Source organism: Pelodiscus sinensis, chromosome 17 (assembly GCF_049634645.1).
Source record: "Pelodiscus sinensis isolate JC-2024 chromosome 17, ASM4963464v1, whole genome shotgun sequence".
Classification (NCBI taxonomy): domain Eukaryota; kingdom Metazoa; phylum Chordata; order Testudines; family Trionychidae; genus Pelodiscus; species Pelodiscus sinensis.
This window is the reverse complement of record NC_134727.1, coordinates 40728367-40755667: the sequence shown is the minus strand read 5'-3', so window position 1 is coordinate 40755667 and position 27301 is coordinate 40728367. Positions and strand designations below refer to the sequence as shown.

General features: G+C 56.0%; 1 protein-coding gene across 2 annotated transcripts; it reads left to right on the top strand.

The window, feature by feature from the left end:
* Positions 1-494: 494 nt before the first annotated feature.
* On the top strand, positions 495-21533 carry LOC102458311 (ovomucoid-like). 2 transcript variants are annotated; one of them, XM_006110212.4, is made up of 13 exons: positions 495-630; positions 1847-1869; positions 4795-4922; positions 5490-5553; positions 7798-7931; positions 10192-10279; positions 12013-12108; positions 13552-13679; positions 14501-14564; positions 15130-15251; positions 18818-18866; positions 20343-20391; positions 20944-21533. In XM_006110212.4, the coding sequence occupies exons 1-12, from the start codon at positions 573-575 to the stop codon at positions 20346-20348; spliced, it is 960 nt and encodes a 319-aa protein (XP_006110274.1). In that variant the 5' UTR covers positions 495-572; the 3' UTR covers positions 20349-20391; positions 20944-21533. The 2 variants fall into 2 exon arrangements, with proteins under 2 accessions (XP_006110274.1, XP_006110275.1); XM_006110213.4 differs by lacking the exon at positions 12013-12108.
* The last annotated feature ends 5768 nt before the right edge of the window (positions 21534-27301 follow it).

Genomic DNA, 27301 nt, shown 5'->3' with positions numbered 1-27301 from the left:
CGTGTTGCAGTTGTGCGAATTCTAGGAACTGTCCGAAGGGGCCCTGCTGCGTTCGGCCAGGCACTAAGTCCAGCATTTTCCACCTGGGCCCCCTCGAGCTAGCGAGGCACTTGCTTCATTCCTAGGCCCCGAAACTAGTGGCCTGACCGAGAATCCGAACTCGTGTTTACATCACTGGAACCAATGCCTCAAAATACAACCCTCAGCAGCTGTTGCCGGCAAATTAAGGAGGGGCCTTGCTGAGCACATTGATTTCACTCACCACCCAGCCCAGTGTCCCCTGGTGAGACGCCTCCGTCTGTATTCGAAATTGACCTGAGCTGTTTGTAAATTTCCTTCTTTTACAAGATCCAGGGCATGACTCACCCAGGTTCTGTCCCTGTGGAAATTAAGGGTGTTAATGGAATCACTGCAATTTGGAACTCCCTTCCGCAAACTGGTTTTGCAGTTCTTGGGCAAGTCATGTCACAATCAAGGCGGAGTATCTGGCTATCTATATAGGTATGATCCAACCTCTCATGCTGGAGTTTTGCTAATAAACTAGACCTAGGCCGGCAGTCAGTGTTCTTACCATGAAGACGGCAGGTACCTTTGTGTTCCTAGCGCTGGCATGTCTCTGCTGCGTCTCAGGTGAGTAACTTTGGCTGTAATCTGCCCAGGATCTTAGAAGTGACACTCCGACTCCTAGGAAGCTTGGACGAAGGAAAAGGTGCTTCCTTAAGGAGGTTAAAATGTCGGCAAGCTGGAGAAATGGCGTGTCCTCAGGGAACCAGAGCAAGGTTAGGGGAAAGGTCCATCATTCTGGCTTTGTAAGAAAACTGGGGTTCTGATGAGTATGTGTGAAATCGGCAGCATGCGTGACGTTCCCAGGGTGACTGCCCTGTTCTCTGAAAATGATGGAATAACACCCGTGGCGTGTGGCTGGGGTAGGGCTAAAGTAGCTCTGCCGGTAGAATACTTTGTGGCAAGAGGACAATTGGCTGTCCAAATTACAAACAAAAGAAGAGAAGAGAAAAGAAAGGTGGTTCCATTTTTGTACATGGAACCCAAAGGCCCGAACAAGAAGTGGTTGGGGATGCTTGTATGACTTCCTGAAAACGGGAATTTTCCCCTAGCTCCGGTGGACACTGAATGTATTTTCCCAGACTCTCCTGGGGACACTGGAATGTTAAGTACAATACCGATGCAGCGGCGCTAACTTTTCTACCGTACCCCCATTCCTCGTGAAAAGGAGGCGCGGGCGGGTTCCTTGGGGGCTCACCGGGATGCCAAGGAAACAGCCGATGGCTATCAATGATGTGGCAGAGGGATACTTCTATCCTCGATTCCTAACCGCCCCTGCTGAGCCACGATCGGTTGACTTTTCTTTCAGGCAATGCCGTCCAAGTGGGCTTTGAGGAGGAATTGGAGGGAAAGGCAGTGGAGGCTCATGGGTTAGCTCGGGGGGTTCAGTGGAAGTGCGGGAGAAAAGATTTGTGGGTGAAACAGCCACATCTGACAGAGGCTGGTGTCCCTGGCAAGGTGTTGGAGCGAAGTGTTGAGAGTCTCATGCGGCTAAGCAGTAACTGAAGTGCCTTTCTTTGCTTCTACACACATACAAATATTGCAAAAGAGAGCGAACGCATGGGGGGGGGTGCACCTAAATAGGGGTCTGGGGTGGCAAATTCTTCATGCCATGAAAAATGAAGCTCACAGATTTCATTTGTTGGGCTCCTTTGTGTACTAGATTATCCCTCATCCAATAGTTTCCATTATTTGCAGTTGAGGAGGAAATACTTTATCTTCAATTTTCCTCAGGCTTCCTGACATTTCATGGTTTGTGTCTGCGTTTGTGTTTTTCTCATAGGTGATGCCAGCCAAGATATACAGGTTAGTCCACCTCCTGTTAGAGATGTTTCCCAAATTAGCTTGTTAACATCCCTAAAATAAAAGGCCTGGTCGACTTTAAAAGAGCCAAATGTTCCCCCCAATCATCTATACCATCCCAGTGGTGTAGAACTGAGACAAAACATCTCTCAGGATGTCTAGACTACACCTCTCTGTCGAAGAGAGATGTAGATTAGCACACCAAAATTGCTAATGAAGCAGGGATTTAAATACCCCACGCTTCATTAGCATAAACATGGCCGCCGCTTTTTTCAAAATGGCAGTCTAGACGCGGATCTGTCGAAAATAAACCCTTTTTCGACAGCTCCTGTAAGCCTCATTTTTTGATGAATACAGGATCTGTCGAAAAAGGGTTTATTTTTGACAGATCCGCATCTAGACTGCCGTTTTTCAAAAAAACTCTTTCGAAAAAAGCGGTGGCCATGTTTATGCTAATGAAGCATGGGATATTTAAATTCTGGCTTCATTAGCAATTTTGATGTGCTTGATTTGCATCCCTCTGTCGACAGAGGAATGAAGTCTAGACATAGCCTCAGAGCTGGAACGTGCAGCATTAACAGAGGGTATAGCTCACAGCCAGGTTTTGGGATGCGTATCTGGAAATATTTGGCTCAGATCTAATGAGATGCATGTCAAAAGAGCGCGAGACACTTTTCTCATGGAATTTAGAGCTTTTGCTTCTGATCCAACCAGAGTCCCATGCTGGCGAACATTAAATCCCATAACATTTAACCGCCCTTTTTGGAATCTCCACCAATGATTTGATTTGCTATCTGAGCGGAGTCACTCAGTCCTTGTTTTACATGGACTAGTTGGCTTATCCACCGGTAAAACCCCACTTCCATATGGAGGAATCTGCCAGCATACCTAGCTGGAGTGTTGCTTTTATGCAGCCTGCATTCCCAGCCGTCGGCTGGTAAGGGCGCTGGCTGGTGCTCTAGCTTGCTGGTGCTTGGTTGCTTTGCTGAAATTCATCTCTCGGCGGTGCATCATGTGCTGGCTGCTCTGCTCTGTTAGGATAACCATGTCTGCCCTCAGCTGGGCCCTGGTTGTGCGACCTCCTCTCCCCTAGCTGCTTTTAGACCATTCCACTCCAGTGCATGAGAACTGAACATAAGACTGGTCCATCCAGCCCAGTATCCTGTCTGCCGACAGTGGCCAGTGCCAGATGCCCCAGAGGGAGGGAACACAACAGGTAATCCTCATGTGATCCCTCTCCTGTCACCCATTTCCAGACAAACAGTGGTTAGGAACACCATTCCTACCCACCCTGACTAATAGCCATTGATGGACCTAACCTCCATGAATTTATCCAGCTCTTTTTTGACCCCTGTTAAAGTCCCGGCCTTGACAATCTCCTCTGGCAAGGAGTTCCACAGATTAACTGTGTGCTGATTGAAGAAAAACTTCCTCTTGTTTGTTTCAAACTGGCAGGTGGGTGAGTTGTTTGGGCCATAGAACCGCATGCGCTCATCTCTCAAAAGCGATAGGAACTGGGACGTATCCCTTTCAATAGCTGGTGGACCAGCCTTCCCGTTGCCTGCACTATGTTTGAGAAGCCAGCAGAGCCCTGCTGGAGCAGCAGCGTATGTGTGCAGATTGGCAATGCACGTTGCATACAGTGAGGAAACCTGATTCTCTGGACCCACTGTGCCTGTGTAGTTCTTCATATTGGCAAAGTGGCGGAAAGAGCGAACGACGGGATAATTAGCCATCAGGGCTGGCTCCTAAGACACAGCAAGAGTGGGCTGTTGCCTCCAAAGGGCTACGGTCCTCCATCCCCGACAGAGTCATAGTCACAGAGCTGGAAGGGCCCTCGAGAGGGCATCCGGTCCAGGCCCCTGCCCTCACGGCAGGACCCAGCACTGTCTAGACTGGGGCTACTCAACACTGGAGATCCCAGGAGCCACAATGATACTCACAGCACATGCCGAGGGCCGCAACTTAAGTGTGGTTGCAAATACTTATGCAAATATATATGCAAATATATGCAAATAGCTTCTTTCACACTGATGGGCGTGAATACGAAGATTAAAGCCAGACTACGCAACATGCAGGCCACATTTAAGTCAGTTCTGCTGCTATTAATAAAATGCAAGTTACCCCATTTCCATTTCCACGTGTACGACAGCACTTTGAATGAGCAATGACCGTCCAGGGATTTAACTACAAAAATGCAGATCACCAGAATACCACTATACTGACTGTTTGTTTTGGCTCCCCCGCGGGCCGCGTGCTGAGCCCCATGTAAATCCAAACCACACCTTGAGCCACAAACAAATGGGCTGCCAGCCACATGCAGCGCACAGGCCATGTGTTGAGTAGCCCTGGACTAGGGCATCCCTGATAGACGTCTATCCAACTTGTTTTGAAACAGGGATAGAGAGTCCACATCTTCCCTAGGCAATTTATTCCAGCGTTTAGCCACCCTGATAGGCAGGAAGTTTTTCCTCATGTCCAGCCTAAGCCTCCCTTGCTGCAGTTTAAGCCCATTGCTGCTTGTTCTATCCTCAGCCACCAAGGAGAATGATTTTTCTCCCTCCTCCCTGTGACACCCTTTTAGATACTTGAAAGCTGCTTGTGTCCCCTATAATGATAATGAAGGGAGATACCTATCTCTGAGAGCTGGAAGGGACCTTGAAAAGTCACCAAGTCCAGTCCCCTGCCTTGATAGCAGGACCAAGTACCATCCCTGACAAGCTTTGCTCCAGGTCCCTAAATGGCCTCCCCAAGGATTGAACTCACAACGCTGGGTTTAGCAGGGCAATGCTCAAACCACTGAGCTATCTCTCCCCTGTCTTGGCCTTTTCCTTTCCAAACTGAACAGCCGATGGACCCGTCTACCCGGGGGCTGTTCTAAGACGCCCGCCCAGTGCAGAGAGGAACGCCCTGTTTTCCCGTTTGCAGGAGGAGTGCAAGGAGCTGTGGCAGCTGTTCCGCAGCGGGCTCTTTCTTTGCCATCGAGATAACAACCCCGTCCGCGGCCCCGACGGCACAACGTACTCCAACAAATGCATCATGTGCAGAAAGCTGATGTGAGTACGAGAGAGAGCACTTGCGTCAGTCGCTCACGCCGCAGCTTGTGCCGCTCGATGGGCTGTTTCCCAAGCCGCCTCTCCTCCGGATTCAGACCTACTCTTGCAGGGCTTAATTCCCCCTCTATGCCATAGCTCCTTGGCAGAGGGACATACTACAACCTCTGAGTCCCAGTTCAGAGAGGTTAGCTGCCAGCTCCCAAAACCGACCCCCATGAACCCTGGCACCCTTCCCTCCCACGCCAACCATGCAGGGGTAGGGGAATACAATGGGCACGCCCAGAAAAAAACCAGTGCTTGTGCTTAGCTGCCTGTTTTGCCGATGGGCCATGGAAGGGAAAGTTGCTGTTGAACGCGAGTGGCAGAAGTGTCTAGGGGGAGGAGGGGAGGAGAAAGCGGCGAGCTTTCTGGATGCAGAGAGCGTGGGCAGCTCCCTTCGGGCCAGACTCCGTGGATCATGCAAGTTAGGGCGGGTTTGCAGGATGAGAGCCGTAGGCCGTGGTGCTCTTGGCTTTCCCGCTGAGGTTGGAGCAACTCCCTGTGGCTCACTGCCTCTCTTTCTTGCAGGGTGAATCAAAGAGATGCCCTGCTGGGTGACAGAGGGAACACCAACAGGAACCTGACACAAAAGGTGAGGCTAAAGGTTACCCTGCTTGCTGCAAAGCACCCAAAGGAAGCGCGTCTTGACTGCCCTGCTGTGCCGGATCAGCGGTTCGTCGGCACAGCGCGGCAGCCATGTTTATTTTAATGAAGCGGGGATTATTTAAATTCCCACTTTGTTGCCTATGCCGAATAAACTATTTTACACGGCTCCGTCGATGGAGCCTTGTAGTCTGGACATAGCCAAAGTGTCCAGTGCTTTGAACACTCACAAGGGAGAGGGGGAAACCTGTGTCATGCAAATTCTAGTCTAAACTCCCCCAGCATAGCCAGCTGCGATCCTGAGAGTGGAAGGATGGTCCAATGGTGACAGCTTGAGGCTCAGCAGACCCTGGGTCAAATACTGGCTCTGCCACACACTTTCTGTGTGACCTTGGGCAAGTCACTTAGTCTCTGCATGCCTGAGTTCCCCATTTGTGAAATGGGGATATTGGCCTGGCCTTCAGTCACAGCAGCGCTGGGCAGATAAGTACAAGAGCAATTGTGTGGCGCTCAGAGGTTACTAGTTAAGAACCTGATAGATCTCAGAAAGCCGGAAGGATTCTGCAGCGTAATCCTCTAGTGTTGTACGTGGTGATTGTTACACCCCAGGGCAGAACAAAAGCCAGACAGGGAGTATTCTAACAGACTGCGTTCCTTCCTAAATTCACATGCTAGAGGTAAAGCCGACTGCTCCTCTGTCAGGCGAGGCCCGGCGTGGGGTTGGTTACCTGCGGTTTCAGCTCCCCCATCACTGCGTTCCCTCGCAAGGGTGGGACGCTCTCATTTCCGCCTGACTTAGAACCCAGTCAACATTGAGGGACTTAGAGGGTCTCATTCACAGCCCAGGGTGGAGCCCTGTTTAGAAGTGACAGCCAGCGGGGAGCAATGGGATACCCCCAGAATACAGCGACTGACCTGGGCATAAAACCAGAGCAGGATGGTTGGAGGGGAGCCAGGCCGGGGTAAGATCCGCCGAGGCCCCAGGCCATGGCAAGTTTAAGAGGCCTGTCAGGGGGTGCGCTCCCCACCGTGCCTCAGTGACCCAGACTGGCTTCAGCTAGCCCATCTCTGGGCAAGCTACAGTCTGTCTGGGCCGCTCCTCACCGGCACTGGGGTATCTCTGCTGCCCCGCTTACCTGGGGCGTTGCTACCACCCTCCAAGCCGCAGGCCCCCAGCCAGGAAATGCCTTAGCCAGCGCTCCCCTAGCCTGTCCGGCCACCCCAAGTCTGTTCTCCCTCCTGGGAGCCTCCTGCTTCTCTGCTGCCAGCTCTTCCCTGCTCTCCCCTCCCAAGCCAACTGGGCTTCTTTCTATAGCCCCCAGCTGGGCTCTCATTAGCCCTAACAGCCTCTGCTGGGGCTTTGCTTCCGGCCCCTGCTCCGGGCCTGCGTTTTGCCCTTAAAGGGCCAGTGCAGGGCCGGTGCCCTGTCACAAGGCCCCAGTGCGTGACCAAAACTTGACATTCGGAACGTCGTATTTGGAAACCCCTCGGAATCTGAGGCCCTGTGCTGCAGCTCGCTGAGTTCATGCATAAATCCGGCCCTGGAGGGCAGCGAAAGGGACCCAGCTCTGGAGACAGCAGTGGAGGAAATCCCGTGAATTCCAGACCAGCTGCAATGGCTGAATGAGAGAGGGAGATGAGGGGGCAGCAGCGTGGGTCCGTGGAGGACAAATCATGCCTGGCTCATCTACCAGGATTTAGTGGGGATGTCAGCAACAGTGTTTCAGACCAGCGGCCAGATTTACCCACCAGGCTCCATGACACCTCTTGTGGGCGTGTGCGTGCTTGGTTTGGTGGGTCGCATTGCGCTTTTCCATGGAATTGTTGCTTCTTAATCCGCGTTAATCATTTGCGCAATGTCCGGGCAGCTCGGGGACTGTTTTTAAGCTCAATTGTTATTGCCACTCCCACTGCATGTTAAAAGAGCTGGGAAAAGTGTGTGGGCAGGATCCCAGATCGATCAGATCACACGTATTTTTAAGAGGCCATCATTAGCAACACCATGTTAGTAAAGGCCCATCATGCGCTCCCAACTCAGCGAAACTCGGCATCCCTCTGACGCACCCTCCTCTGCAGATACTGGGCGTTGATTGGTATTAAATGCCCTTCTTCCATTCACACCCCGGAGTTTTATGCATGATGCAATTCCTGGAAAAGAAGCCAATGTGTGCAGCGCCTCAGCCAGTAGAAGCCAGGAGCCATCTTACACAAGATGTTCTCCTCCCTTCTGCAGGCCATTGACTGCAGTGAGTTTCTGCCCCAACTCAACGCCAAAGGAGAGCTGATCTGCACCAAAGAGAATGAACCGGTGTGCGATGCTTCTGGACATTCGCACCTCAACAAGTGTGTCATGTGTGCAGACAAGTTGTGAGTACAGAAACTTGCCTTCACGTAGCTCCAACCCAGGGCGGAGACACGTTCTCCCCGGTGGCGCCACTCCTGGGTGTAGATTTCAGAGCGGGAGCCTGTGGGACTGCGTCAGCGACACCCGTGGCACCTGAAAAGTGGCCAGTTTGATTATGGCAGGGGCGTTCATGAGCCGCCACGCACTTCGTCGGACGCATGAAGTGGAGGAAACGTGGCGGGGAGGCAGTGTCGGTAGCGTTACATCAGAGCTAATTAAACCGGACAGTCTACGGATGGACGCCAACCAGGCAGCAAGAAGGGGGACATACACACGCTCGTGGGAAAGCATTTTACCCTCCCTGGACACGCCGTTACCAGCGAGGGAGTTGCCTTTCTTAAGCAAAGGAACCTCCACACCAGACTGCCGGGGAAACGGCTGAGCGGGAATCCACGTGCCAATTGGACACCGGCAGGATGGGTCTGATTAGAAACGGGGAGTGGCTAGCTCACGCCAAGAAGCAATTCCCATGAGGTATTCTCCCCTTCTTCTCACTGCTGGACATGGGCCGCGGCCCCCCGGATTGAACTAGCTCTGATCTAACGCTCCCCGCTCCATATCTCTGCCGTGTTTCTTTCCCTTTGTGTCCCTCGGCCTCTGTGAAGGCGCCAGGGGCAGGCGCGAAGCAGCATGGGGCAGTCGAGTGTCAGCAAAAGCCCAGGACACATGGGCAAAGATCAAAAGGTCCCTACCCCAGTGATGGATAGGAGAGCTGGCCTGCGCCCAGAGACTAAAGGGTTAAACTCAGGTAGCGAGTGGGCGTTGGCAGAAAGCCAATGGGAAAAGAGGTTGCCTTTCCTTTGTGTGAGTGCTAAGTTAGGAGCGGGAGGCAGCAAGATGCAGTAATCAGGCAGAATTATCAGGCCTACAAGGAATACTGGGCATGGGAGTGAACTGGACCCTGAAGGACAGATCAGCCCAGAGCGCGAGTAGAGAGAGGAACGTGCGTTTAGTCGCGATCAGGGTCCCTTCGTTTGGTTTGGTTGCTCGGTTAAATCTCTCAGGGTGTGTCTAGACTACAGGGTTTATTCAAAAAAGTGGCCTTTTTTCGAAAAAACTTCCCCTGTGTCTAGACTGCTGCCGCCTTCTTTCAAAAGTAAATTGAAAGAACACGGCAGTTTTTTCGACCGCGGAAAACCTCATTTTACGAGGAAGAACGCCTTTTCCCGAAAGCGCTCTTTCGAAAAAAGGCGCTATGGAACGCAAACGCCGCTTTTTAGAAAGAGCATCTTTGAAAGAGGCAGCTGCTGGACACAGGTTGTTCTCTGTGGGTTTTGTTTTTCAAGTTCTTGTGGCAAAAGAGCTTGGGTTGTCCCTTGGGAAGATGGTCACGTGATCCTTCCTGGGTCTCAGGGTTCACTTGTCTCGCAGCGCCAGTGCATCTGTGATCCCGGCGAGGAGTTGTATGCAAAGCCCAGAGAGGGAAGGTCTTTGTGGTCTCTTGCAGGCCCCCAGCTACTGCCCACAGTGCCAGAGTGGGGAACGGCCCTGACACCCCTGTTCTAGGGCAAGTTCTCTCTGCTCTTGGCAGCTCCTGGGAAGATGTCCGCTCATCTTCCGTACCGTCCAGAGGCCTTCCCCAGGGCATGTGCTATGGCAGCACTGACATGAAGGCATCGTCTCGGTCGGGATGTAGCATGCGGGGGAATGGCGAGGAGAAACTCAGGGAGTAGGGCAGAGCCCCCGGAACCTGGGGCGTGGTTAGACGATGGTGGCATGAGGCAGCATAGACATGTTGGCGGCTGTACAGGGACCATGGAGGGATTCAAAATTGTACTAGGGGCTCCATCGGAATTCTGGGACGCCCTGACCCCAGTTCTACCTGCAGCTGGAGTGCGGGGTTCCCCCGGCTCGCACCCGGCCGTGCTCACGGGGGGCGGGCAAACCTCCCGGGTCAGGGAATTGGCAGAGTTGGGATGGGCAGGGCTGGTGTCCTGGCCTCTGGGTGTCAGAGGCTGGGGGTGGGCGACAGAGGAGGGATCACGGGCTGAGTCCCGGTTCTGTCTCCCTCTGGGGCACCTGGCCTTGGCCGCTGTGGGCCGACAGGACACGGGGCTGGATGGGCCTTTGCTCTGGCCCCGTCTGGCTTGTTTGGGGGTTTTGCTCTGGCTGCGGGTTTCTGGGCGGTTTCTCTAGCGGTTTTTTGTCCCAGCTCACGTCCAGCGTGGGCCCCAGGGGGAGGCAGCCCTGTGCTCACAGCCTCGCTCTGTCCCTTTCTTCCAGCAAACAAGAAGCGCAAAGAGGCGTCCTGCTGGGTAGCAATAACTCGCAGCCGCCTGTGAGTGGCGCCGGTGGGATGACCGCGAGGCAGGTGAGGCTGAGCTTGGAACGGATTGCCACCTTCCAGGGCGTTTGACACGGCACCAGAGGACATGGGCCGAGGATCTGTCCAGGGCACAGTCCTTGTTAATTTCACGACTGCGCGAAAGGAAACCCTGGTCCTTATTCTAATGCCTAGTGGCCTGGGGTTTGATTTTATTATTTAGTTTCTTGCTGCTCTGGTAGGAGACCGATGTTCAGGTTGAAGCCCTGGTCTTAGACACTAGTTGTCACCAATGTGTGGAATACGTTTTGTTCTGTGCACCACGGCGTGTGCAGATGTGCACTAATGGTAGCAACGCAGGCTGGCGCTGTGGGCACTCTGCTAATTCGACTCTCTCCTGGGTGGCCGCCTAAGGGCTCAGCATCCAGGGAATCTGGGTTGTCACCATGCTGGGGACTCCACACGAGTTCAGAAGGCGCTGTGCCCTTCATAACCCCTGGGAGAGCCGCTCCCTAAGGCCAGTTGCAGCCTGTTTGCTGCTGGCCTGCGAGGCACGGCAGGAGCGGAGCCGGGGGGAGAGGCCCGCGTAGCTAGCAAGGCGGCTCGTGACGAGGGGTGACCTGCACCGCTAACGGCCACACAGAGACAAGGGGGAGGGAGAAAAGCGCGTGACTCCGATGGAAGCAAACGCTCGTTCACTCGGAGGCTGATTCCGCCTGCATTGAAGCCAAAGGCACAGCCCCCCCGGCTGCTCCGCACCCTGCTACCCTCGGACGCCTGAGACTGCTCCGGGCACAGAGAACCCCCTTCCCTGCTGCCTCCCGACAGGACAGGGCCAGGAGAGGGCTCTGCTGTTCCCAGGCCCCTGGGCTCGGCAGGGACAGGAGTTTTCCTCGTGCTCTGAAGCTGGGGCCTGCGGCTGGTTTTGGAGCGGTCCCGTTGCTTTTTGTCCCCCACCTGGTTCTCGAGAGCTCTGACCCGTGTTATCCGTGCGCCTGGTGTCCTCCGGCAGGTGTATTCCCCCCAAAGCCGGTCCCTGGTCATTCCCGTCTCCCCTGCGAGGCGCCGTCCCGGCCGATGGCCCTTCGGTGTCTTGCCTATCCCTGCACCAGGGTGGGTGAGACCTGCTCTTGGCATCCGTGGCCCTGCCTCAGACCGGCTGGCTGTGCAGGGCGTGGCCTGCGTACGGAGCGCCCAGGGAGAGGGAACCTCCCGCTGCTCCCAACACGAGCAAGCTGCGCCTGGGTAAAGGCAACGGCATGGGTCACGCCAGGGGGTGAGAACTTCCCCAGCCGCCTGCAGCACCGACACTAGTGCGAAGCGGGTGCATTCGGACGGGACAGTGCCTCTCACTAGGGCACACGAGGAGCAAGGCCATGGTGAATCGGGCACTAGGGCTCACCGAAATCCCCGCTCTGCTCACACTCCCAGAGCCTGCCCCGTGTGGAGTATCCCGTGCTCCGCTCCCCGCCATGTGTCACCGGACGGCAGCCGCTCTCACATTCTGACGTAACCTTGAGGGAGAATGACGCATCCATTGGAGGCTTCTTTCTCCATTAGCCCCCTGCCCCCAGAAGAGGCCAGGCAAAAGGTGGAGAACCAACGAGACTGGATGGAAGCGGCTCCGTAGACAGTTCCGTGTTAGTACTAACCAGGTGGCCTGGAGACGGGATCCTGGAAGCGTTGCAGGGCCAGGCAGGGAGCAGGCGTGCGGGGCGCGTTCAGCATTGTTAGCGGCTACACTGCAACCAGCGCACACTCTGCCGCTCCCTTCCTTGCAGCACACAGGAAGGCACAACTCAGATGGCTGGAAAGTGCGGCGTGCAGCCTGGCTTCCGAGGAGAGCGCCCGGGGTCGGCAACGGCATTATCATTCCGGTAAAGTGCGCTCTTGCAGCACCCAGCAGCAAAGGAGCAGCCTCACAGCGCCTCGCTAGCTCTGGAGTGGGGTGCTGTCGTCCCTGGTTCAGGGCAGGGCAGCGGCGGCTCAGGGCCTGGCTAAGCACTCACGAAGAACGACTGTAAATACTGGGGCGGTGGCCTTAGAAAAGGAGGTGGAGAATAGGGGACATGAGAAAAGTCTAGGACGTGGTTCAGAGAAGGTAGATTCACATGGCTGGTTTCCTTCCCTGCCCTGCATGCAAGAGCAAAGACACTTTCATGTACATGGGAAGGTGGCAGATTCGAAAAGGAAACACTTTTTCACACCGTGTATAATTAGACAGTGGAACTCATGGCCACAAGAAGTCATTGAAGCCAAGAAGCTAGCAAGACGCAAAGAGACTGTATCTTTATGTGAATTCCAAGACTACCCACAGTTATCACAAATGCTAACACAAGCTTTGGAAGAGTTATAAAACACCAGGGCTCCAGCTATCAGGGAGGAGGAGAACTCATGTGAGGGACACATTGCCCCATCTGCCTGCTGTGGGGTTCGTAGACCTTTGCCTGAAGCATCCAGTGTTGGTCATTGCCAGAAACAGAGTCCTGGAGTGTATTGACCGGAGTCTGTTCAAATCGGGTGTCCCCTGTGCTCCGAGCTGCTGTGAGCAGCGCTGGGTTATGAAGAACAAGCCATGCTGGAGACAGCTCGGTTATATTTCCTGACCCAATTTCAGATCGATGAAACGGTCACAACCCTGGATGCTCTTACAAATGAACTAGCATTGGTTTGCACACGCACAACGGCCAATATGGCCCCATGAGCCGTGACCATATGAACTCACAATACTTACTTTTTGATTGTTTTTAGTGTTGCTTGCTAGGCTCCCGTCAGGTTTCTGGTTTTGCCATCTGGTGGGTGCTGTCTGTCAGATGAGACAGACGTCAAATCCTGTCCCCTTATCGTTACAAGAGGTCAGGACTGAAAACACCCAGCCGTTTCTTCTCCAGCAAACTTATCTGCAACAGTCCCCTGACATGCTCTGCCTGCGCAGATGAAATCTGATACATTCAGCTCGAGCTGGGGAGGCGTTGGCTGCTCTAATAAAGGGAGACCTCCATTGGCGGGTAGCAGAAGTAGACTGTTATCTTCTTTAGGTGAGCCGGATCCAGAGGGAGACCTCATACATCGAAACGTGGCCTCAGTGTAGATCAGAGGAGCCGTGGAGGGCAGGGCTGTTGTGTACAACGCTCTGCCTCAGTGGTCAGAATCGGCCGCCTTGCTGTGTGTGCTCTCAGACACGCGTCTCCGCGCCTGAGAAGCGTGCCTGAAGATGCTCCTTCCGGGGGACTAGGGCTCAAGTTCTGGTAAATCACAAAACACCGTCTCCCCAGGTAAAGATGCAAAGACCCGTCAGATATGATCTCCCCTCTTTTTAGGTGGACTGCAGGCAAATTCCGCATGGGATCAAGGGCGGAGCGATTCTCTGCCAGAATTCCTGGCAGCCGGTTTGCGGCAGTGATGGGAAGACCTACAGCAGCAGGTGTTCCCTGTGCTCGGAGATGCAGTGAGTATGAGCAGGGCCAGTGCCAGTGAGGCGCCAATTTCCACCCTGGCTCGTGCGGCGTGGCCCTCGGCGCCTCGCGCTGGAACGCGCACAGAGCACGAGATGCAGGATTTACACGGTGGCCGGCCGGGGCCCCTCCCAGCCCAGCGAGGCGGAGGTTTAAAAGTCCTCGTACACTCGGCAGCACCCGTGGGAGGCAGGTCTCCTAGAAGGTGTCCCTTCCCGAACCACCTCACCCGCCCCACCCATGCTCCCCCGGAGTCCGCCAGACCCGCTCCCCCAGCCATGGTGGTGCCAGAGGCTGGGGCAGGCTAGTGGGGGCTGCACTGCACAGCCTGTTCTCCCAACACTGGGCCACACTGGCCGTCCAGCGCGGGGGCTCGGCGGCGGGGAGGCCTTGCTGGGCAGGAACGAGGGCGCCGCAGCCCAGCCAGGAGGCTCGCCAGACCTTCAGAGCGGGGCAGGCTGCAGCCGTGCCTCCTGCCTGCTCTTCGGAGCTCTGGGGCTGGGGGAGGCTGCGGCTGCGCTGCCCGCCGGCTCTCGCGAGCTCCCGGGCAGAGGGAAGCTGAGGGTGCTACCCCGGGGCAGGGAGGGGGAAGGGCCGGCAGGCACATTGGGGGGGTGGGCTGGGCAGGGGCCTGCAGTGGCCACAGTGAGGGCGAGGCCTAGACTCTGGGGGGGGGGTTTGCCTCCCCAAGCCATGGGGTCACTCTCCGCCCAGGGGGGCACCAGCCACGCAAGGTGAATTTGCAACTCGCTGCTGGGAGGGGTCCGTGGCCTGGTCCCTGCCTGCCCGCTCAGGCCCTCTCTGCCTTCTGCAGGAGAACTGGGGCCCGCATCGCGCTGACGTCTGAGGGGGAATGTGCCGACGCCGCGCCGGTCAAGGTGAGACGGCACCGCACACACCCGGCAGGGGCACACAGCTCCTGGGTCTCGCGGCCACGGGCACAGGACAGAATTCCTGGGGGGCGGGTAGTGGTCGGGGCTAACGGCCCCACGCGTGGGTGTGGCGCCAAGTACCAGGAGAGTCCCTGCCCGGGAGGGAGAGGTCTCCTAAACCAAGCCGCATGGCGGAGCAGCAGTCACCACTCCCCCGGCCTGCCCCACGGAGCCAGTCTCCACCTCTGCCCCATGCCTGGCAGCCTCCCCTTCGTCCAACAGGCCGGAGCCTGGACTCCCTGCAGGCCGCAGAGCAAAGGGGCCCAGCTGCGACTCTGGTTTAGACGTGGGCTGCAGACCCCTCCTGGCCTGTGCACACTGGCCCATCCCAGTCCCACCCCAACAGAGGGAACCAGACCTGCTCAGCTTCACACAGACCTCCCTACCCAACCCCTCTCCCCTCCCCGCGACTTCCCTTCCCTTCCCTTCCCTTCTCAACACCAAGATAGCCGGGAAGGGGGGTTCCCTCAGGCCGTCGCTCACGCCAGCATGCTGCTGTGTCATCCCACAGGCCGACTGCAGCCAGTACCCCCAAACCAAAGGAAAGATGCTGTGCACCCCGAGCTCCCCGATGGTGTGCGGGACCGACGGTGTGACACACAGCAGCGAGTGTACGCTGTGCGATAAAATCCTGTGAGTACACACCTGCTCTCCTGCACAAGGCTGCTCTCCCGGCCTATTTATAATTCTAGCGCTAACTAGCACTCTTAGGGTGTCTCCACAGCACACTTAGGGTGTGTCTAGACTACAGGGTTTTTTCGAAAAAAGTGGCCTTTTTTCGAAAAAGCTTCCCCTGCATCTAGACTGCTGCCGCGTTCTTTCGAAAGTAAATTGAAAGAACGCGGCAGTTTTTTCAACCGCAGAAAACCTCGTTTTACGAGGAAGAACGCCTTTTTTCAAACGTGCTCTTTCGAAAAAAGGCGCTGTGTAAAGCAAACACTGCTTTTTTGAAAGAGCATCCAGACTGCCTGGGTGCTCTCTTTCGAAAACACGGCTTGCTTTTTCGAAAGTACTGGTTGTAGTCTAGACTCTCTTTTTCGAAAGAGGCTTTTTCGAAAGTATCTTTCAAAAAAGCCTCGTTCGAAAGAGGCTTGCAGTCCAGACATAGCCTTAGCTCCAAATAAGCATGCAATTTGAGCTAAGCACATTGCATAGCTTACTTCGATGCTATTTTAAATAGCTTATTTCATAATTTTAAAATAAGTCACTATTCTGAAATTCCCCATAACCCTCATGGAACAAGGGTTACCAGGATGTCAGAATAAACTGCCTGTTATTTTGAAATCTATTTTGAAATAACAGGCAGCTTCAATAGATGCAGAATAGCTATTTTGGGATACTTCCAGTATCCCAAAATAGCTCCACAGTGTAGACACACCCATATAGTGCTCTTCTGATAGATGGATCTCAAAGTGAGAGTCTCTCCATTTTACAGATTGGTAAAAAGAGGCACAAGCGAGGCTAAGTGACTTGTCTGAGGTCATGCAGCTGGTCAGCGGCAGAGCCAGAGATAGACTTCTGCTCCCTTGCCTTCTAAACAGCTGGTTGGCCATGCCTCCCTTGTGACTTTAGTAGAGTCATTTGAGTTGACAGGCAGCAAGCTGGGTAAAGGACTCCTTGGGTAATTCATGGCAAAATTGTTGAGGAAGTGACAGGAAGAGCTTCCAAAGGATCTCACAAAACCAGATGATTGGGTAACAAATTGCAAATGAATTTTAATGTTGATAGATGCAAAGTGATGCACATTGGAAAACATCATCCCAATCCCATACGTACAAAATGATGGGGACTAATTTGCTAAAGCCACTCAAGTGAGAGATCTAGGAGTCACTGTGGAGAGTTCTCTGAAAACTTCCACTCCGTGCGCAGCGGCAGTCAGAAAAGCCAACAGAATGTCGGGAATCATTAAAAAAGGGATCGAGAATAAGACGGAGAATATCTTATTGCCGCTCTATAAAACCCTGGAACGCCCACATCTTGAATACTGCATATAGATGTGGTTGCCTCATCTCAAAAGGTTTAGCTGGGATTGGTCCTGCCTAGAGCAGGGGGCTGGACTTGATGACCTTCTAAGGTCTCTTCCAGCTCTATGATTCTATGAAAAGATCTATTGGCATTGGAAAAGGATCAGAAATGGGCAACAAAAATGATGAGGGGTTTGGAACGGGTCCCGTATGAAGAGAGAAAAAAAAAGACTTGGACTTTTCAGCTTAGAAAAAAGGAGACTAGAGGGGAATATGAGAGAGGTCTATAAAATCATGACAGGTACGGAGAAAGTGAATAAGAAAAAGTGATTTAGTTGTTCCCAGCACATAAGAACTAGGGGGGTCACCAAATGAAATGAATAGGCAGCAGGTTTAAAAAGAAACAAAAATAAGTTTTTCTTCATGCAGTGCACAGTCAACCTGTGGAACTCCTTGCCACAGGATGCTGTGAAGACCAGGACTTTAACAGGGTTGAAAAAAGAACTAGATACATTCATGGAGGTTAGGTCCATCAATGCTATTAGCCAGGATGGGTAGGGAGGGTGTGTCTAGCCCCTTTTTGTCAGAGGCTGGGGATGGGCGACAGGGGAGGGATCACGTGATGATTCCCGGTTCTGATCCCTCCCTCTGGGGCAGCTGGCATTGACCGCAGGGGAGGTCAGGTCCCTTCCTGGCCAAGCTCCAGGTTTCTGTGATCCTGCCCCTGCCAAGCGTGTGCCGTTGGTGCCATCTAATGGCTGCTGCCCAGAGCGGAAGGTTGCCTGGAGCATGTTCCCTGCTGGCGAGCTCAGCCGCTGTGCGGTTTGGGCCCTTTGGAAAGTGGCCTTTCCCCCCCGGGGCCGTGCTGACACTGGCGTTTCTGCTCCAGGCCGGGGCAGCTTTTGAAGCCGTCTCCAGCAAGAAATCCTGGAAAGTTCCCAGTGGGAGCAGCACTGTCTCAGTGCTCCGGGTGGGCGATGCTGCAGACCCGACCCTCTGCGCTGTCCCGGCCCCGCCGGCTGAGAGCGCCTCTCCTTCAGAACTGCACCTGACCTACTGGAAATCAGAAACCCTGGTTTTCCTTTCCCCTCGCCCCTCCGGTGCCAGGATCCCCCGGAGCCTGACAAGCCTGTGGAATGGGGGAGCATGAGAGTCCCTGTCTGCAGCTGGGAAACTGAGGCACAGAGAAAGCAGCAACTTGGCCTGAAGGGGGCCCACAGCCAAGCTGGGAATAGGCTTCCAGGCTCATCTCCTCAGAGGCATTTCGGTGCCAGTGAATGGGAGTTAGGCACCCGGGAGAGTCCAGGCCCGGGTCTTTCCTTCCTTTTGAATTCCTTGCAAGGGGAGCGTTCCCCCAAGCCCCGCTCGGGAGCAAAGCGGCACAGGCAGGAGCAGGCCGCCCTGCGGGGCGCCCCCCGTACACATGGCGAAGGGGGACGTCTCAGTATCTCCTCTCGGGTGCGCGGCCAGGGCAGAAGAGACCAGAAGTGAGGTGCGATGGCCCCGGGCAGCCGGAGGGAAGAGAACGTGGCTCGTGGGTGAATTAGTGCATCTCGGTCGCCTTGTGTTATTCTAACTGGCCCGTCACTGCAAGCCCCTGTCCCCCATTAGAGGAGTAGCCCGTGGTTTGATCCCAGATCACCTAGGAGAGTTAAAATGAGCCCACAGAACCGGTACATTGGCTCTTGCAGCCCCAGGCGAAGTTGGCACCATGCCCACTTGCTAATCTTTGCTCCTCACTGGGTGCCGTGCCACCCGCCTGATGCTGTTCTATAACTCTGCCTGTCTGGGAAACCCTCCGGCGGCCTCTCTGGTTTCCTAATTGGGGGCCAAGAAATAAGAAAGACCCGGGTAATGGTCCCAGCAGCGGAGCTCCGCCGTGCAGCTGATCGCGGCTTGTGCTTTAAGGAACCTTCCTTTTCCGAAGAGAAGCCGGGGATTGAACGTTTGCTGCTAGCGGCAGGGGAAAGTGGAGAACAGAAAGTATCCGCGAAGCTGCTGGAGGCGATGGCAAAGGGCCCAGCAGAGGCACAGACACAAAGAGAGAGAGTGAATCCCGCTGGGATTGGGGAGCGATCAGACCCCGTCCCAAGGGCACTGGCAGGAACCCTGTCGGTTGTGTTCTCAAACTAGCTAGTGCGGGGCTGACTTCCCGAGACCTCCGACTCCCACGAGGAAGGGGGGCCAGGGAGCACTCCCCTGTCTGATCTGATTCTCTGACTCCCCTTTCCCCAGGAAAACACGCTCGGAGATTGGCATCCGGAATATCGGCGTGTGCGCTCAGGTTTGTCCAGCTCTTTTGCTCACGAATGAAAGTGACGCCAGATGCAAGAATAGGGCCAGGTCTCTGGGACAAGGGCCATCGCTTTGTTCGGTTTGTACAGCGCCTTGCGCGAAACCAGCTAGTGCATGGCTAAGGTCCCGGCGCACTACCACAGTACGAGTAACTCACACTGGTCACGTAACAACAACAGAACATGAGTCTACCTGCTGCCCTAAAACTATGGGGGAGGGGGGAAGGAGAGAATTAGAGACTGAGCAAGGAGGTGCGAATTTAGATCTGGATTATGTCTAGGCTGGGATTCAGACTGTTTTAACCACCCATCACACTCATAGCTGGCGCCTTCCGCATAAAATCACTAGTGAGAGCAAAGTCCCCGTGAACATCCAGAGTCTCTGGAACAGCTCCCTTCTCAGGGTCAAAACTGCATGGGGAGAGGGAGGGGGCTGGTGGGGATTTGGGAATAAATGGGGGCTCCAATTGAGAGTGCCACTCAGGGGGGAAGGTTTTCTCTGAGGCTTCACAGCATCTCTAAATGGCCAGATCCTGGCGTCACCCGATCTCATGTGAAGATTGTTGCACAGTCAGATCCCCCAGACAGACTGGTTTGTGCCTCGTGTTCGTATGTATCACACTGGGCTCTGGGGGTCCCCGTCAGGCACAACGGTGGCGGCTTGACTGCAAACCAGGGAGCTGTTTGCATTGGGCGTTGCAATCACACACGATTAATCGTAATAGCGATGCAGCCGTGTTAGTCTGGTCTGGCTGAAACAAAAGACAGGACTAGGCAGCGCTTTAAAGACTCACAAGATGGTTTATTAGGTGATGGAAGTGGGTCTGACCCACAAAAGCTCATCACCTAATAAACCATCTTGTGAGTCTTTAACGTGCTGCCTAGTCCTGTCTGTTGTTTCAACATGATTAATAGATTGTTAAGAGGCATCTCACCCTCAGTACTAGAAACACCAGGCTGCGTGCTCTTGTCCTAAGGCACTGGCTGCTCAAAGTCCACTCCTCGAGCTCTCTTTCTTACAACAGGCCAGAAAAAGCCCCTTGCCAACTCCGTTTTCCTTTTGGACCCTTTTCGCACACGATGGAAAGGTTTACAGGGCTGCCCCCCGACCGTCTCAGCTCTCCTGCACAGCTGGTCGTGTCCTCAAGTCAGTTTCCCCAGCCCAACACAGGCAGACAAGGTAGGGAAAAAGAAAAGACAGAAATGCAAAGGAGAGGAGGTGTCCCCGCGGGAATGACTGTCGCTAGCTTCAGGCTGCAGCTGCAGGATCTTCCATTAGCTGGCAGGTTCCCAGCGGGCCCGACCCTGTTGTTGTAAGCCACGATGTTTCGATGTACAGCACCGAGCACACGTTGTTTACACACAAACAGAAGCCTAGATAATAACACCGCATGCCGATCTAGCGTGACACTGCTCCTGCACCTCGATGTTCTGATACTCCCCTCTCTCTCTCTCTCTCTCCCCAGCCGTAAAGGACTCCAGACCAGCAAGTATCCAAGCCAAAGAGTGACCCAGGTACGGGCAAAGGTGCTCGGCCGCTGCTGGGTGATTAGGGGCCTTGAGGAGACGTGCAGCCAGAAGGGGCCAGGCGGATGGTCTAGGCTGGCCTCCGGCAGGACACACACCAGCCCATTTCCCCAGGGCTGGTGCAGAAAGCCCAGCTCTCTGCTTTGTTCCTTAGCGTCGGCGTGCACCGCCGGGCACCGGTCTGCAGCCCCATCTTGTCTGAGCTCCGGCGCTTGGCTGGCCGAGCCTGGAGGGAGCCGTTCCCAGCCCCGTGCACCCTGATGCTGCCTCTTTGGGGGCCGTGATGGGATTTAACACGAGGACCGGAGAATCCTTCCCCAGACAGGCAACCAGGCAGCTTGTGTTGGGGCCAGTGAGAGCACCCGGGGATGCCTGGGGAGCGGGGCGGCCCTGAGCCAGCCAGCCCGGCACGGCAGCAGCCAGCCGCCTCCTCGCCCCTCTGGGGCTAGATTCCCCAGCGAGCGGGGCGCTCTGCAGGTTTCCCAGCCCCCTTGGGAGGCGCTGGCCTCGGCTGAGCGTGCTGCCTCCCTCTCTCCCCAGGGCAAGCCGTGGAAGAGTTGATGTGAAGCACCCAGGGAGATGCTGACTACTCGTCCTAGCCCTGTGCTCTCCGGGGGCTGTCCTGCGCTGGCTCGGGTGCAGGGGGATGGAATCAGACGGCCCCGTGGGTCTCCCCCCAGCTCTGCCTCCGATGTCGCTGCGATCCCTGTAGCAAGTGCCCGCCGCCGCTCTCCCCTCGCTACCGCTGCCACAGAGGCCGCTCCGCAGAAGCCTGTCACTTTTCTCCACCAGGCCGCCTGGGAGGGGCGCGTTGAATCTGCACTAGATCCGTACCCTCCCCAGATTACTGGCTGGCCCCCCCACAGGATGGGCAGCTGGGCCTGGCTTTGCCCCGCTGAGTCACATGAGTCCATGGGAGCCTATGTGGGACTCCCAGTTTCTGTAAGAAATCTGGGATGCTGCCAAGCCAAAAGGGAGGAAGCGTGATCTAGTGGTTACAGCATGGCCCTGGGAGCCAGGGCTCTGCGCAAACTCCTTGCATGGCCTTCGGTGAGGGACTTCACCCCTCTGTGACTCAGTTTCCCCCACCTGCAAAACGGAGGTGAAAATAAAGACTTCTCTACCGTGCAGGGCTGCCGTGAGGCTTTGTGTCTGTGAAGCGCTTTGAGATCCAGGGGTTCTGATGAGGCAGGGGATTCTTTCACGAGAACCACGCCGGTCAGCTCCCTCCCTCCGCCCCGCTGTCTGCCCTCTGGCCACGGGGCAGCTGAGTCTTGTCCAGGTGCGGGTCGAGAGGCCCCGGCTTCGGATGGCGTTTAGACGCGGGCAGCAGCCGGCCCAGGGTGGATCTCCCTGCCAGGGCAGCCAGCCTGAGATGCGTTGCACTAGCGAGGCCATTGTCCGATCTGACTTTTCTGGGCGTGGTCAGCGTCAACGGGATCCGAGCCCGGCCCCCCAGGGACCCATCTAGGAGCTGACTGGACTCTGCTAATGTTCCCTTTGGCTCGTCCCGGCAACCTCGGCCCTGGCCACCCTTAGCAAGGCGAACGCGGCTGGGCAGCAAACAGGGCAGGGCCAGAGGCAGCAGGGACGCCAGGCACATGGGGAAAGACTTCACGCAGGGGGCAGATACAAGCAGGCTGCTCCGTGGGCAGAAGCTGGCGGGGAAGGGAGCCCTGCAGCCGCGGCGGTAAGATGGCTACAGGGGAATAGGAGAGGGCTGGAATTTGTTTTGTCCAAATGAAAAGGGGCTTTTGGAGCAAAAAGAAACAGTTTCACAGACGCTGGTTTCATGATAATTTTCCAGTTTTTCAGCCAGGCCAAACCCCCGGAACTGAATGTCTTTACTAAACTGTTTGACCAGAAGTGGGTTTCAGCTTCGGTTTTACACTGAAAACCTGAGAAATACTGGTAGGAAACGTGGTTCCGAAAGAATCAGCGTTTCTCAACCGGCTCCAGGCATCGGCCCTCACTCTGTTATCGTTGGCCACAGAAATACAGACCCGTGATTCCTGCCGCCTACAAGGGACTTTCTTTGCCATTTCCCCTCTGCATCCTGTTCCTCCTCAGCCTCTCCCCCTCGCTCTTTCACGTTCTTCCCTTCCCTCCTCTGCACTGTGTCCCTTTTGCAAGCCTAGCGCTCACCTTGCTGCCCGAGGGCCCCGTGGGACCAGGGCGGGCTCTGTGTGTTCTTTGGCCATGCCGGTGCTCCCGGGAGAGTGCACAGTGCAGGACAGGGGGCACCGGGAAAGCTCTTTCACACTGTGATTGGCAGGCCAGCCACATTTCCCAGTGCCGGGCCGTGGCGTGCCCGGACGTGTGCATCCTGGTCCTGCTTTTGTGCATCTGGCTCTGTTTGTAAAGTGGGTGTGTGGGAGACAAACGGATGGAGGAACGGGGTGCTTTCCGAGGCGTGGTTTTCCAGGGGCCAGCTGCTGTGCGGGATGCAATGTGCCTGGCCCAAGGCGGTCCTGGTACGTCTATGACAACCGATAATAACCAAGGGGACTGTACTGTACAGGGAGTGCGCAGTGTCTGGCAGTATCAGACCCTCGGCGCTCTGTACATCTGATGCAAAATGGCTCCGTCCCGAGGGGTGCGCGGGACACCCAACGGCGCGACCCCCTTGTCACCGCAACGCGAACGTGCAAGAGAGGCAGTCACCGCACAGGGCAGGGGCATGGTGTCTGCACGCTCCTCGTGCGTGGGATGAGCCTTTGAGTGTCCCCCGCCGCACGGCCGCCTGTGAAAGCAAACATCCCGGTGCAAGGCGAAGGGGCATTCCGGGCGCTACCTCTCTGGTGGGCGTCAACGGGCTCCGGGCCAAGTGCCCATTCCAATGGTATGTGGGGGTCTAACATAACCGGCCATGGGGAGCCTCCGGTAGCCCCATCAGGTCCACAGGGGTCTCTACACATGGCAAAGCCGCAGGGTAAGAGACACAGCCAGGGGGCAAGTTCTTTGCTTCGCTCGTCTCTCCTGTCCTGCAACCAGCACGGCTACAGCGCCACCACAAACAGTGATACCGTCCACACCGTGAGCGGGGATGGAGACCCCCCTGCACGGCCAACTTTCAGCCCAGGACATGGCTCTGTGGCTGGGGGAAATAGCTGAAAACCAAGTGCCACTTGCAGAATTCAACGCTTCGTCCCTCTGGCTGCCCTGTTTCATGCACAGACACAGGCCCCCGAGACGAGGCGTTCCAGCCGGCCGTATTACACCTGGAGCCAAGCAGTCTAGCCTCCCGCCTCTGTTTGGTTCTCTTTGCGCTGGGACAGGCCGTGGCCGCAGGCCATGCCCTGCACGTCGGGAGATGAGGGAGCTACAATTCACTCCAGCTGTTAAATGCAAATGAATCAAAGCCCTCCAGCTCCCGTCCACGGGGCAACCAGACGGTCTTTGGGCCAAGTCTGGTGCTTGGAATAACGGGTGGGAGCCACAGACTCATTGTCTGAGTCAATGACGACTGAAATGGACGCAAAGTGGGTCAGAGACCACGGGGATAACCCCACACTGGTGGGGCTGAGAAACGAGAGGGACATCGCTGGCTTCCTTCCCGCTGACTGGTCAATCCCAGTGATTACACTGTGACACAGGAAGCTGAACGTGAGCTTGCACTGGCCAGAGCCTTTCTAGGGCCACAGGACTCCTCGTTGCTTTTGTGGCTCCGCCTCTGACCGGGCGTTTCTCTCTCCCGGCGAGCGTGGTGCGGTGCGCGAGACATGCACTCCGTGCCCGCTAGAGGCTGCCTGCCCTTAGGCGTCTCAGGGCTCGGTGGGGTCGCACAGACCTGGCGGGAGATCGGGGTCAGAGCCTGGTCTCCAGATGACTCCTCTGACAAGCGAGCATGTGGTTGTAGTTGTAGCGTGCGGCGCCTGTGAGAGGACCCTGCGGGGCCACGCTGCACAGACAGAGCAGAAAGTCAGGCCCGGTCGGGCCCGGAGCAACAGGCAGCTACAGACAGGGACGCACAAGGGCACAATAAAGCAGCGTATGAGTCAGCACAATCGGCAGTGTCTCTGGGCCCCAGCCGCCTACCGGATGCCAAGTTTTCCATCTTGCAGAGTGAGGTTACCGGGAACTCCTCCGAGGGGGAGAAAGCCCCAGAGAGCGTGTTTGGAAAGGTCACAGGTGGCAGGGGCACACCCTACAGCCAGGCGTGGGCCGCGTCCCGGGACTCCGCACACGAGCCGCGAAGGGCAGCCCAGACCTAGGTCCTGTCTGTCTCTTTCCTGCCGTAGTCCTACCGGGGTCATTCTGGGATTCCAGGCGGGTGGCTGGCAGGAGGCGGGAGCTGGCAGGAGGCAGGAGCTGGCCGTGCTCTCCTGCCCTCCCTGGTCCCGTTGGAGTCTGACGGTGCATTGGAGAGAGGCTCAGTCTCCCGGGACTCGTTTATTTGATGGGTTTTATAGGCGCCAGGCCGGCAGGCAGTCTCCCTCCGGACCGTTTGCGAGGCCCACGCACCCCCTGCGCTTCCCCTACAGCTGTGTCCTAAGGCAACTATAGATCTTCATTGCAATTTGCCCCCCAGAAACCTGGCAGGACGCTAGCGGATCCCCTGTAGCTGGGGCTCGGTCCGTAAATAACCCCTCCCTGCGGATAAAGTTCACATGAAGTGGCTGTAGACTTTGGCTGCATTTCACAAGTTTGTTCTGACCCCAGTTCCTTGAGGTTGCTCCAGTCTCTTCTACAATCAGGGTTCAGGAGCCCTTCTAGCAGAGCGGCGCTAGCTCCCAGTGGCGTCTGGGTGAGGCTGGGGGGGAGGGGTGGTCCAGTCACAAGCCAAACCAAGCGCGCGCCATGTGACGGCGCGTTGGGGTTTCCCCGTCTCCTGCACCCCCGTGGTGGCACGGACAGACTCCACCAGCCAGTAGAACAGAGGGAGTTTATTGCCTCTCCAGGATACAGCACAGCACAGATGGAATCTGGTTCCAGGGCAGGCCTAGGATGCCTCAGCCCCTCTTGAGATGGGGGAGCCTGGGCCCCTAAATCCCAGCCCCTTCCCTAGGTTGCTTCCTCCATGCTCCCAGACAGAAACTAAAGACCGTCCCTTCCAGCCCTGCCCCCCAGCCAGGGGCGGCATCCACCTTCCTTTGTTCCTCTCCCTGGGGGGTAGCTGGTAGAACAGTTACCTGCTGGGCCGTGGTACAGTCAGCAGCCAGTGGGGGTCACCCACAGCCCAAGCCCAGCCACCAGCAAGGTACCAACACTACGGCACATGCCATTGTCTGCGCTGCAAGCTCATTCTGCCCCCACGGTCCTGGGCCCGGTGCTCGCCAGCGCTGCCTCCTGCCACTTGCGGAAGGAGCAACCACTCCCCCTGGGGAATTCACCGCTTGTGATGCCCATGCAGGGTGGAAGCCTCCGAGCCCAGAGGCCCAGCCAACGGTGAGTCACCACGTCTGCCGTCTGAGCTCGGCCGCCAGAGACGCACGCACAGCCGGCGGCAGACTCCTGTATGGTTGTGAGCCAATACCAGAGATTTTCCACACTGTGCGGAGCCGCACAGCGGTTCCCCGTCTCCTCTCAGCTTGTGCTCCAAAGGCCCCTATTTGTTTTGGTGACTCAAAGCCGATTTCTCCTGCCGTTCACATCTGCATTTCCACGTACGGGACACCTCCTGCCCACTGACCGAGCCTCGCTAACACGGGTCCTACAATTGACAGGTACTTCTGCTGATTCATAGATCTCTTGGGTGCTGTTATTTCCACTCCAGTGCATCCGAGGAAGTGGCTTTTCCCCCACGAACGCTCCTGGTTCTCTTGTGGCTAGCTCCAGGACCGCGCGCTGGTTTGTTAAGCTACAGGCGAACATGGCCGCTCCGCTGAGATTTGGAGGCTCCTTTTCTACAGACTGCACAGTCAATTCGGCAGTGTGACGGCGTGTTGGGGGTCCCCCGTCTCCTGCACCCCGAAATGGCACAAACAGACTCCACCAGCCAGTGGAATTGAGGGTGGTTTATTGCTCCTCCAGGATACAGCATAGCACAGATGGAATCTGGTTACAGGAACTGGGGCTAAGAGGCCTCAGTGCTCCCCTTGAGATAGGGGAGTCCCAGCCCCCTCCCCAGCTCCTTCTCCCCTGCTTTCCAGACAGGAACTAACTCTACCTCTCCCAGCCAGGGCAGCATTCCACCTCCCTTTGTTTCTCCCCATGGGGGGTTGGCTGGTTCAACCGGTATGGTACCTTTGCATAATAAGGTTTTCCCTGATGGGTCTTGCTCCAGACAGCAGAGGTCACCACAGCCCAGCAAGTACCCCCACTACGTCACAGGCAGCATTGCCAATCTTGGATGTGAGCACTAAGGAAGGGAAATGGATCCCCGGGGGCTCACTGGGCTCTGTGCAGATGAAAGAGAAGAATGAGCCAGGGGACAGGAGTGTAGATCAGTCCCGTGCCCGGCGTGGTCGTCCTTATTAGAATTCTGCTCCATGAGATCAGTTCAAGGGCTGCCACATCGTGTGTCCCCGTGGTTGTGGGGGAACAGCCGGCAGAGACACATGCAACGTACATAACCTGCAGCCGCTTGAAAGGCGGAGTGAGCATAGCCTGTGCCAGGTGAGCGGGCTGCAGTATTTCTGGGGATTATTGTACCTTCTGTTTGCCAGAAGAGAGGAATGTGGAGCTAACAAGCACCCACGCAGGAGCGATAACAGCCCAAGCAATGCGGATTGATTAACGGCACCCGCAGTGTCCCTGGCAAACCTCCCCCGTGGCTCTGGCCTGCAAGCTCCTCCAGGCACTTCCCGTGGAACGAAACGCTAAGCCACGCCCCTGCTCTTTGGAGAAAGAGGGAGACACACACACGTTGCTGGGTGCAGTTGTAACCGAGACACCCGCCGGGCGTGGGGCACTGAACCGTGGAACGGCACCTAGCCCGCTTCCAGGAGTCTGCTCT

Excerpts from the sequence above, each read along its gene's own strand:
- LOC102458311 (XM_006110212.4), top strand. The coding sequence starts at position 573 with ATGAAGACGGCAGGTACCTTTGTGTTCCTAGCGCTGGCATGTCTCTGC. Across the intron at positions 631-1,846 it reads ATGTCTCTGCTGCGTCTCAG|GTGATGCCAGCCAAGATATA; the intron begins GTGAGTAACTTT and ends TTTTTCTCATAG. Across the intron at positions 13,680-14,500 it reads TCCCTGTGCTCGGAGATGCA|GAGAACTGGGGCCCGCATCG; the intron begins GTGAGTATGAGC and ends TGCCTTCTGCAG.